The sequence below is a fragment of the Melozone crissalis genome, unplaced genomic scaffold (genome assembly GCF_028551555.1).
Source record: "Melozone crissalis strain CALT ecotype California unplaced genomic scaffold, PUWL_Pcris_2 ptg000013l_1, whole genome shotgun sequence".
NCBI classification, from domain to species: Eukaryota; Metazoa; Chordata; class Aves; order Passeriformes; family Passerellidae; genus Melozone; species Melozone crissalis.
The window spans coordinates 3,306,294-3,318,638 of NW_026535791.1; the positions used below are offsets into that span (position 1 = coordinate 3,306,294).

The following is a 12,345-nucleotide window of genomic DNA, read 5'->3' on the forward strand; positions in this document are numbered from 1 at the left end:
AGCCAAAGAGGAACTTGATACAAGGGCGTGTAGTGACTGGACAAGGGGGAAACTGAAAAGGAGTAGATTTAGATTTTCAGAAGAAAGTCTTTTGTGTGAGAGTGGTGAGTCAATGGGAACAGGTTGCCCAGATAAGCTGCAGATGCCCCATCCCCAGAAGTGTTCAAGGCCCGGTTGGATGGGGCTATGAGCAACATGGTCTAGTAGGTGTCCCTGCCCTTGGCCAGAGGGGTTGGAAATAGATGATCTTTAAGCTTCCTTCCAACCCAAACCATCCTATGCTTCTATGAAAGAATGACTTAAAGTGATATGATGGCTCAACAACTCCTTAGCAGTAACATATGAGTTTCTCTTGATTCTCTACAAAAACAGAACCACACCAGTCATTCTCAAGGTTTTACTTAGTTTAAAAAAAATCAAATAAAAATTTTGAGACACTCTGAGAAGCTGTGTGCAGCAGATAACTGTTAAGGATCTGAATCTAACCATGCCCATGTTCTTGTATTCTTGCACTCCTTGATTGGTCCCTATAAGTATTTCAGCTGAAAGCACTAGAGAGGAAGATCTCTGTGGACCCTAAGCACTAGAGGTGGCACAAGGACAAATGACTGTTCAGAGATGGGTGATATATCTGAAACACAGTGCTGCCATGATTGTAAGTGTATCACAGGGCTGATCCTGAAGCGCTGGAGCTTGAGAGGCTGTGTTAGGGTACAGGATGGAATCCCAGCAGCTGCAGTAACTCCTAACATTAAAACTTTCCTCATGCAGTGAAGTATCCCAGCTCATAAGTTTTAAGAGCATGAAGCACAGTGTTTCTCTGATGGCTTTCTCACTCTCTGGAAGTTTCTAGTGGTATTTCCCACTCTCTGTACAGTCTGGCCTTGACACTTGTTTTTTTAAGATATTCTTACTCAGGAGGGCAGTGAGATTCTAGAGTATCCTTATAGTAGTGACACATTTTATGATAGAATCCTTCACATTTCAAACTAGGAGAAGCTGATGCAGTGCCTGTCTGCCTTGGGAACTAACAATTTCCTTTCCAAGAATTCCCTTCCAGGTTCATACAATAAGAGATTTGGTCTATCAACAAAACCCTCTGGATGATTTGTAGAAAATGGGACAGGCAAGGATGCAAAATCCATGGGGAAAACTTGAAGGAAGCAGTTTGAAAAATGAAGAACCAATTAAGCACTGGTGAAAGCCCAAGCATGAACCAGTTAAGTACTGGTGAAAGCCCAAGCCTGTGTCCTCAACATGAAAGCATATTGAGGACATACGACTTGTTAGTCATATAGTAGACACACAGAAGTATCTGTAGTCAAACAAGGGGGTAAATAGAAAAAAAGTAGGAAAGAAAAATATGAGCCTATTCATTTTCTTTCAGAAAGAAAATAGGCTCATATTTAGTTAATGATGTTCAAAAATGTCTCTTCATGTGGACTTTCTGACAGAAGGATTTCCTTGGAAGAGCCAACCTGCTGGTTTCCTCATTTATCTTTAAAGAAGCGCAGCATTGCTAGTTCTCATTATGTTTAAAGGGTTCCCTCCATTGACATTAACACTAGACAGCAACATACAAGGTGACATTTAAATTTTTACATTAAAATGCACACTTACAAAATTTTCAGCCTTCCTTTAATTAACACAGAATCACAGAATGGTTACGGTTGGAAGGGACCTCTGGAGGTCATCCAGTCCAACATCCTTGCCAAGGCAGAGTCACCTACAGCAGGTTACACAGGAACATGTCCAGCTGGATTTTGAATCCCTCCAGAGAGGAATTAATTATCTTCTTTAGTACCAACTTTTGTCTTCCATCCAAGCCTCCACACAGGTGACAACCCTGTTCCACATGTAGGCAGATATTTAGCAGTACATGATGTGGCTGGCATAGAAACAATGTGAATTCAGGAAGTGGGGAAACAGAGCAGTCAGGCAGGTGTTTTTAAGATTAGGTGAGTCAGGTTTTCATGACAAGGTACACGGAAAGAAAATTAAAAATAGACACCAAGCTTTATGAAATGATAAAAAGATCTTGTAAGTTAAGGAGGTATTTCTTGATTGGTCTTAGTCTGAACCTGAGCTGCTGCTCAACAAGACAAATAGACATTTTGAGATGAGTACTGATCTATAACAATATTTCACCCCTTGCTATTTCTAATGTAAACATCTATTTTGAAGTACAGAAGAGGATCACTCTTATATAACTGTGCATCCAAGCACGGTCGGGTGGAAAGACCCCTGAACTGTGTGTGGTACATGTCTTCAGTCATAAGCCATGCCAAAGTGACACGTGGCTCCGCAGTGCTGACAGCAGTTTTATCCACACAGTCAGCCGAAAAAAAGAGCTACAAATGCCTTCAGTTCAGCTCATTGTGTTAGCAAAGAGAACTGCACTTGACATGCCACTGCCCTACAGAAGATGGCACCAAAGATATTTAAATTCTGGGAAAGGGTAATGCTACCTCCGGGAACACAGCTTGAAGCAAGGAAGATTAAAATCTCTAGTTGTTTTCTACAAAGATGAATCGAAGGGCTTTAGAATTAATTAAATAAAATGGCAATAAAAAGATGGAAGTTGTAGTTTGATCTCATATTATAAACTAATTTTTATTATTGTACCAGTTAGTGATTAGTGTTCTGTTCTGTTCAACACTACTGCTAAGCACATCAGAGAAGGCAGTGCAAGAACTGGCGTCAGGAAGTATTAGAATGTCTAATTTTGTAGGATGCACTGTGAGTTCTAATGGGTAGGAATGGAGGCACAGGAAGACTAAATATCTTGTCCCAGCTTATATGGTTCTGAGAGTAGCAGAGAGACTCTGGGCTCGTGTTTCACCCACCAGAACCAGCTTCCTCTGGTCCCTTCTGGTTCTTTCCTTTGGAAACGTGGGAAGTCTCCTAATACTACAACAAGAACACCAACATCATAAACCTGAATGTTCTGGGATATGGAACAACAAGATGCTTTCCATTCATCTTCATGGAGTCTAAAGCTCCATGTAAGATGTAGCAGAGGAAGAACTAGAACTGTACAAGCCAGGTGACTGTTAGGAGGAAGAATCAAAAAGAGAGACACAGGACATGCAGACTCCTAAGTGGAATTAGGCCTGCTATCATTCTGTCATGGTGTGATGCTATTTTTTTTTTCTGACATTACAGTCAGAAATAGGAAATAAAAATATTGATGTTTGAAACACATCGATTCCTGCCACAACAGGAAATCTGGCAGGAATCTGAGCTGAAGAAAACAAATTTAGAATGCAGAGTTCAAATAGTTCACTGCTGAGTTAGTGAGTTAAATCAAGTCATACAGAAGTTGAGGAAACATTGTGTTGGAGCAAGGAAGATGGCCAGTAGGTGAGAAGCAGGGCCAGCAGAGACGAATAGGGAGCACGGAAGGGTACAGCAGCAAAGGGAGAATAGGCAGTTAAGGTTTTTGCCTTTCTAGTAGCAGTCACTCAGGAAAACACAGCCAGAGGCTGTGGTTTGAAATTGCAGCATGTGTAGCAGCAAATAACCTTCATGTTGCCAATCCCTCCACCCCCTCCAATCACTCCCTGAAGCTCTTCTTGCCCAACACCGTGGCCTCCTGCCCCACAGTCTTGTCAGTGTGGAAGTTCATATGGCCTCCTTGTAATGAAGCTCAAGGAATTAATCCATCTGAAAAACAATCCAGCAAAGCAAAACATTTGTTTCTTCATCAGCTAAAAGAGTGAGCCAGGCCAGTGCTGAGCACAGCTGTGCAAACAACTGTGCTGGCTCAATGCAGGTCCTGGAGTTGGAGGCACCATGTTGAATGGGGTGGGAGAGACAGACGGGATAAGAATGAGCAGGAAGGAATGACATCAGTACGAGTGCCCTAAACTAGTATTGACAGTGGGCAGTCATTGTGCCAAACCACAACCAAGGCTTCTAAACAAGGATGTTCTTTCTCATTGTGTTCAGGGTAAGAGCAAATACGGTGTGTTTTACCAGGAATATACCTGAATGTCATGCAGGATGAACATGCAAAGCCTCAAATAATTACTGCCTTCCACAGCAAGAAACAGCAGTAGGCATCTTGCTTTAAAATAGAAAGAACAGTAAAATGTAAGGGAAAATTCCTCTACAAAATTCAAACTGCTGCACGATGTGCAGGCCTGCCTTTGGAATTAAAGAAATCAGTAGCACAAAACAGCATGCCACTGGTGGGAAATAATCTAGATGCAGATCAGGCTTCAGTGAACTCCACCAATGTTTGCACATATAGTAAAATGGGCAGCAAAACAGAACAGTGATCTGGGTTTCTGTCTTTCTCCTGTTGGGACAAATGCCTGCTTTGTGAGACACACACCCAAGGCATAAGGAGCTTTTTACTAACGGTGCTGAGAAGAAAAAAAAAATCCATCACCAATTTCACTTATATTAATTGGAATTTTATGTACTCACAATACCACCTCAGATACCTAGTTAAGTGGAACATACTATAGGACACCAATATCTTATTGCAGTTGCTAAAAGCCCAAAGGAACCAGGTTGACAGAGATGGTCTGGACAAACACTGATCCGGCAAACAGATTTTGGGTGCTTACAAGACTGAAAACTTAATTTCAAGCATCCTCGTATTTACAAGTCTTGAATGCATACCAGTATGATTTTTTTTTCAAGGTCAATCACATTATTGTGTAATGTTCCACGGATGATCTTCCACAAAGTCCAGCTCTTTACAAAACTGTTTTTTGCTTCAGAACTGGTCTCCCATCCGAAAGTTTTGCAAGTGCTTCATGTTTCACAATAGAAGCGCTTACACCTTCCTACCTTCTAAAACTGCTATTGTTAAACCATTTCTCCCGGTGATAAAGATCTTACTGAATCCTAAGTATGTTCCCTTGTACCTGCAGCTCCTCCCAGCTGCATGCAGTTTATCCCATTTGGTGGATCCTGATGCTCTGACAATGAGTCATTAATAACTATTTTACTGCAATACACAAAAGCTTCTATTGTGGCATAGACAGAAATTATGCCTGACAAATCCGTGTTGCGATGTCTCATTCAGTCTTCTATCAGATAACAGTGAGGGAATGATGTCGTCAGTTTGCTGCTCTGAGTCTTTGTGCACGTGTGTGTAGAGGAATAACTGGGTTTTTTATCTGCGCTGGACAGATTGTGGAAGCTGTTTAAACTGTATATTGAATACTCAGTCCTTGGAAAGGATGCAATACCTAGGGCAGGGACATGACAAACTGTAAGCAGACATTACACTAACGATGCAACATAATAGGTTTGAAATCTTTACCACACAATAATTATATTTTTTCTGGCACCTGTTGCAATGATCTTAACAAACAGTGTTTGATTAAACTGTTCTGATCCCTGTGAACATGACGCAGTTGTCACCTCTATCTTTCAATTGGGAAAACTCAGGAACAATGAGAGTCCAGGTTGACTCTGTATACCAGGACTGCCATTACACTTTCAAATCAAGTGAAAGAAGTCTTGTGATGAAGAAAATGTTGATAGTTGGATGCTAAACAGATAGCAAGTTTTCCAATCATCACAACAGCAGTGCAGCATTCCTCCTGCTAATGTGTGGATTGCTGAGAGGTGTGGGAGGAGTTTTTATATGTTGTCATAAAGATTGAACCTCCACAGCAAAGTATCTGCAGAACACTTTTAAAACCTATTTCATTATCTTGATTCACACAGTTTTAAGCCTGCTACTGTCTTTCCCAGATGATGTGTCTAAATTACCACAATTGCCAAGACAACAGAAAATATACATCTTGCATAAGCAAGTAGACCTGCCCAGCACAGCTTGTCCATTGAAAAATGCCTTGTGCTTCAGACCAGCGTGTCTGCACCATACACTACAGTATTCCTTTTCCTGGGGACTGTGCCAGGCTGTGACTGGAATGCTGGCTCTTAGCAGCACACAGAATATATGCTGCTGTTCAAAACATCCATCCACAACCTGCAGTCATTCATGGCTCAACTCTACAAGTTCTGAGTTCACTGAAAACATACTTCCCTAAACTGTACATCATTCTGATACTGTATCACTCCTTTGCCACAGAGACTTATGCAAGCATCTGTCAACCTGGTGGTGTTCTTGGAGAGGATGTTTTTAATAGCTAATTCAAATACAGTGGATTTGGCTATTTAAATACATAGATGTGAAATAATCTCTGAGTTAGTGGCAATGATTAAACTCTCAGAAAAGAGAGAAGGTTAGTGCAAGTGCAATGATGCGACCAATTCTGGTATTTAAATCTACAGTAGGATGGGAGACCAACCATAGCAGGAGCAAGGAATGTTCTCAGAGATGGAGAGTCTGAGATGTGACTTGTTTCCTCATCTGGGCCTTCCAAATTAAAGATCAGTGCATTTCCAAGCCTAGGTTATAAAGACTTTCATTTGGTGTCTAGGAAACTTTGTGTAGAAAATAGCCAAGTCAAAGCTGAGCCAGCTTTATAGAAGAGAAATATAATCCGTAAGAGAAAATGACAGTGACAAGCTAGGTTGGTCAGATGGGGACAAAAGTGTAGGTACCTTCTGAACTATCTTGAAAGTCATTACCATTAGTCTTAGCTCATTAAGCTTCAAATAGTTACCATTGCCCTTGCCACTGTCTGCAAACAAGTTCAAATGACCGTGTAGATAATAAGATGGTGAAAAATCAAATGACCCTGTAATACTCTGGGTAGTGGCCATCCTGGACATCAGAACTGGTGAACAAAAATACAGTGCAATCCTTTGAGTGTGATTTTCAGGGTAAACCTCATTAGCCTAATTTTGAGGTGAGGAAATTATAATTAGAAGAAAAAAAACCCAACAGATTAATTTTCATCAGGTTTACTTTCTAGCAAAGTGCTTTTAGCTGTTCCTTACTGCTACAGTACACTTTTTACAAAACAAAGCAGCTTGTTAATAGAGGTGCTATTTTGAATTGAACCTCCATAGTACAGGATTGCATTTCTCTGTATGGACCATATAATATGTCTTTTGTATTTGTCCTATCAGATATAAAATAACTTAGCACGCTGGCTTATAATATCTGTAAACAATTATAGGATATTTATATATTTGTCTTTGAAAACCTTTAATAAAGGTACTTCTATATCCAGAAGTCATAAATACAGAAGATCTATATTCTGGTTTTCTTTAAAGTCACTCCTTCTCCCAAGGTAGTTAGGATTTCTTTTCTGTCTGGGTCCATGAGTAACCAATGAAGTTTGCTTCCCCTCATCTCCTCACTCTTCTGACAAACATGTTGCTAGTTTTGGTTTCAAGGTTTTGGATCAAAGTTTAACCTGATTGAGTCAATGGTAATTTTTCCTGGCAATTTCAGTCAAAGAATAATTTCAGCCAGTCCCATTCCTACACTCCCCAGTTCTGATATCACATTATTAGACACTTCATGGCCTGGCTGTGCTGGACACTGAACAATGAGGAATCAGCTGCTTTTACAGTCATGACCTCAGATTTGTTGCTTTTCAACATGCTTTGTGATCTCTACTCTGAGGAAAGCCTAGAAACTAAGTACCAAATGCAGACACTACTAGTGCATTTCAGGAAGGAACACACAATTTCAACACAGCATTGTATTTTAATCTGTGTGAAATCCATTTGGAGAAGGTCAGCTATGCAGTGTAGCACATGTAGAAATAGGTGCAATTCCCATGTTCCGATAAAGTATCTGATGTTTTTCACAAAGCAGCTTTTCAGTCAAATTAAATGTACACAGATCTCAGAGCTATCATGGCCTGATGCTACAGTTCTGGATCAAAGCCCTCTCTTGGCTACATCCAAACACTTTCCCCAGCGCTATCTTTTTTTGCTCTCTGATAACCTTGTTGCCAGACTGCCAGTTGAAGTTAACTTCATAGTGTTAGTGGTAACAGTTTTGGTGTGTCTCATTCCAAGTTCCAGCTAAATTCAAAGGTAGGTGGTGAAAACAAACTCTTTCCCTATGGAGCTGGTTAAGTTTATCATTGGCCTTTTCCAGCTGCAAGGCTGTCTTAAGCAGCAGATTTGATTTTAAGTGGAGATTTCAGGGTACCAGGCAGTGTAACCAGTGGAAACACCAACTTGCAGCAGAAAGCTAAAATCCTTACACTAGCCCTTGGCTATTGAGTACAGTATTGGTGCACATCCACTATGGTAAACAGATTTTTATTAGACACATTAGGTAGCACACAGCATGTATAAGTAATACAGAAAATAGACACCACAAAAGTGCTTTAATTGTAATTTCAGGAAAAAAAAATCTTGTTACAAAAGAAATGTAATACTAGAGCACTGGGACTAGTTTGCTCTCTTTGTACATGTACATGGAATAATGCAGGAACTCTATCAAGCACAAACCTGGTATGTACCAAAGTGTGTTCTTTGGAGTTGAATTAAGGATGTTTCCACAGTCCAGGTTTCCAGTCCAGCTCATTATGAATGACCTTCCAATGTTTTCATGGTTCTGAGGATGGTGTTTTTATGGTTTTCTTGCTTTCCTCTTAGATGACAGATTTCCATCTGCAGTCAAGTTGTAACAGTGGATGTAGCTCACAAGCAAGGTAAGCCTATTTATGCTCCACTTTCAGGGCACAGTGAAGGGTCACAGGTATTAATTCATACAGTTTTGTTTACTCCAACAGTGACAAATTTAAATGTATTGTAAAAGATGAATGCAAATAGAGAAGCTGAGCTAGTGCTCATTCCTTTGAGAAAAGGCAGTTATTACAGCTAAGGAGGAGAAACAGCTTTCTAGAAGTGGGTTCAATGGGCACTTGGGAGATCAACTGGGTTGCCCTATGTTCCATATGCTGCCCATTACAGACATAAAACACCTTTTGAGACAAGACCAGACTGACTCATATAGTAGTTCAAATTCCTGATATACAATTTACAGCACAGCAGTGTGAACTTTAAGAAAAATATCAAGTTCCCTCTCATTTGTGATTGGGTCCCTTTGTTATTTTAGCTCTCCAAACTGTCTGTAATTCCTGCTAGGCCAACTTTAAGAAAAGGAATGGTGATTTAATCTCACTATGTGGAATGTCAGAGAGACTGGGAGTGGTTTGCTCAACTCATTTGAAGGGCACCTCAGATAGGGAGAAGGCTTTATGAAGAAGAGCTAGATAGAAAAAAAGGAACAATTGAAGGAGCACTGGATATCATGTTGTAATTTGAAGCACTTCTTTTGGATAACCAGCAGAACAAAAAAAAAAAGGCTTTTTTTTCTTGGTTTTTATTGGAAAAAAAGTTTTAAGAGTATATAGCTGAGTGAGGCACAGTCAGGTGGTAAAACATCTCTTTATCAGAGGAAGTCTACTGTACTGAAATTCTTCACACTGTATTGTGAGAAAACAAGAGAAGTTATTGCACTGCCTCCTTCCTCCCAGAGGTGACAACCCCTTTTTTCATCTGATCAAGAGAATGAAAAAGGAACTTCATTCCTCCCACTGCTGCACTCTTTGTGACTATGGGGAGGCAGCATTGACCTAATGACATTCACAAACAATTGATACTGGGCACCCCCAACCCTTAAGGAAATGCTTCTCAGTGCAGGCATGAAGATGAGAAGAAAAAAACATGCTGGTGCCAAGCAAAGCTGACAGCATGCACTGCCAGAGTATCTGTGTTACTACACCATTTTCTTGCCCTCCAGATTACTTAGAGAGGACACCTAGTATAAACACATTCACCTTCCTGTCTTCTTCCTTCTCAATAGCTGTGATGTGCACCAAAAAAATCCTTTACCCCACTTTTCACCAAAAACCTTTGATACTGTGTTGCCTCTGAGCCCACACAGTGTGTTTGTGATTCCTGGATGTCCTCTGGGCACTAGAGCCTTCTCTGGTCCTTTCCGCTCCCAGTGTTTGAAGAGCTAGCTGTCCCAACAATAGGATCCCAGCAGTAGGCATACTTGGAGAAGCTGGTGCCATAAGGCCGCTCTCTCTAATTGTGGATGCAGGAATACTGATCTTCAAAACCTGCCTCAGCACCAGCTTCCCAGGGAGGCTATCAGTTTTAAAACACAACAGAACATTCATTTTTTATCCTTTCCTTAAGTATGAAAATATTGTTTATTGTTTTCTTACACCTAAGAAAGCTGAAGGGAAATGGGGAGCCAGTAAATCCTAAACCCGGGGACTTATTTCAAAACTGTTGCTTTCCCAGATTCTTTTGTGCAAACTTTTATCACTAGGTAGCACAACTCAGCCAGATTCAACATCATGCAGATCCCAGATACAGCAAGCATAAAAATAGTAAATGTGGTTTTCTCAGTGGGCCGAGACACGAAACAATCCACAGTGTTGGGGCAGGGCCAAGCGTCGCACTTCACCAGGCGAGGCATCTGGAAGCCATCGTACATGTAATAGAACACGTACATGAAGACAGCCTCAAAGGTGATCCTGAAGAAGATGCTGCTGGTGTATGTCCACCACAAGGGGCCCCGAATGTGAAGCCTTTGATTTTTTAGCTCTTCAATATCAATTTTCTCACCGTTTCTGAACCGCCTTTTCTTCTCATGCCTGGTGTAAGCCACATGCATGGCCACCAGCAGCGCAGGTGTGGAGACAAAGATCAGCTGCAGGGCCCAGAGTCTGATGTGAGAGATGGGAAAAAAGTGATCATAGCAAACATTTCTGCAGCCAGGCTGAAGCGTGTTGCAGACAAAATCTTGTTGTTCATCTCCCCAGACTCTCTCTGCAGCCACAACCAGGATCATGATACGGAAGATGAAGAGGACTGTGAGCCATATCTTCCCGATACTGGTGGAGTGCTTATTTACACCTCCCAAAACACCCTGCAGAGTTCCCCAGTCCATCTTCTCTTCTGTGTCCTTTTACCTGCAGGATGACACAATACACAGAATGGTCACTTTCAAACTGTGAAAAATCAATTCTAAATCTGTGAAAAAGAGAACTTACTAACAGTCTCTCCAGAGCCATAGGCAAGTGTAAGTCACTTTCATTTATGTCACCCATATGTTTATGGATTCAAACAACTTACTAAACTCTCTTTCCAGCAGTTTATGATGGGACAAGCATACCTCAGTGTATTCCTCAACAAGGCTTTGGGCAGGAAATTAGTTCATCTTAATACAGTTCCTCTGTACATCCTCCATGTTCTCCTGCCCTTTCTGTGGTGGACTCTGGTTAGTATTTTGCCTTTCTGTGTACTTCCCAAAGCAAGAGAAATTACTATCACTGCATGAGTTAAGCCACATCTAGACAAACTAGAGTCTTCTCTAGCATTTTTACAGGATTTCTTTACCAACACCATAGCCCTAGAAAGCTGAGGTGCTTTTTTTGTACCAGAGGCAAGCACTATTTGGCCTTTTTCAGCAGTAGTCCTTGCTCCACACAGACACCTGCAGCAGGCCTCCAAGGCTTTCTGTTGCAGCTCAGACAAGGCCCTTAATCTCAAAAGGGTAATGTTTGAATTTGCCAACACTGGTGAGAAGCCTCAAGCCAGCTCTGTCAGGGCTGCATGCTTATATAGCACAAACCAGCAGGCAAAGGCAGATAGAGCAGAGCCTGCCCTTCCACATTCATTGCTATGTCATCCAAAAAAGGAGGCAGGCAGAGTCACAGAGTTGAGACGAAAAAGCCCTCAGCTGAAGAGCTTATGTTGATTTTCCAGATGCTATCACACTCCAGCAGAATACAGAAAGTCAAACATCAGAGAAGTTCGATTTCAGCTTTCCTCCTACTCTTAAAAACTAAAATTCAGTCTTAGCCCTTTTTGAAAGTAAGTTTTGCTGAAGTTCAGACCTCAGTTTCAGGGCTCAGCTTTCACTGATTGCAGCCATTTGGAAGCTATCACTGAAGTGGACAAAATACTTTGAAAACCGACCTGGGAACCTGCATAGCTGGTCCATCATGTCTCAAGGCTGACTGGGAGAGCCACAGGGGCCATGGATAAGAGCTCCATCTTCTCTTGGTGCTGGCTGTGTGCTGTGGGGAGAGCGTGGTACCTTGCAATGCAACACAGGCCAAAGTCTACAAAAATCTCTCATTCTCTCACAGCAGAGAGGGGGGAAAAAAACCCACTTTTTACCCTGGTGCAGTTACATCCCAACCAAAGGACAAAACGTGCCCCAACAGATACCCTTGGTACGAGGGCCTAGCTTGTACAGACAAGCCTGGAGGCAAGAGGGAGAGGTCAGATTTACTGTGATGCGGAAAGGTGAAACTGGGTAAGGCAAAAAAGAAAACAACTTTGAGAAGATGACTGGAATTCCTGAGCCGTCTCATGCTTTGTCTCTGCTGAAACTGGCACCATTTTTTTACTGAGCTTACCTACAGGCTGAGATAGCTGCATAATTCTGTTAAGAATTCCCTCATATCTGTTGCACAG

General features: G+C 41.5%; 1 protein-coding gene across 1 annotated transcript; it reads right to left on the bottom strand.

Moving 5' to 3' along the window:
- Positions 1–10,132: 10,132 nt before the first annotated feature.
- LOC128934623 (gap junction beta-2 protein-like) lies at positions 10,133–10,810 on the bottom strand. The gene has a single exon (XM_054272356.1). It carries the CDS (start codon positions 10,808–10,810, stop codon positions 10,133–10,135), a length of 678 nt encoding a protein of 225 aa, XP_054128331.1.
- Positions 10,811–12,345: the final 1,535 nt, after the last annotated feature.

Coding starts and splice junctions, on each gene's coding strand:
- LOC128934623 (XM_054272356.1), bottom strand. CDS start 10,810: ATGGACTGGGGAACTCTGCAGGGTGTTTTGGGAGGTGTAAATAAGCAC.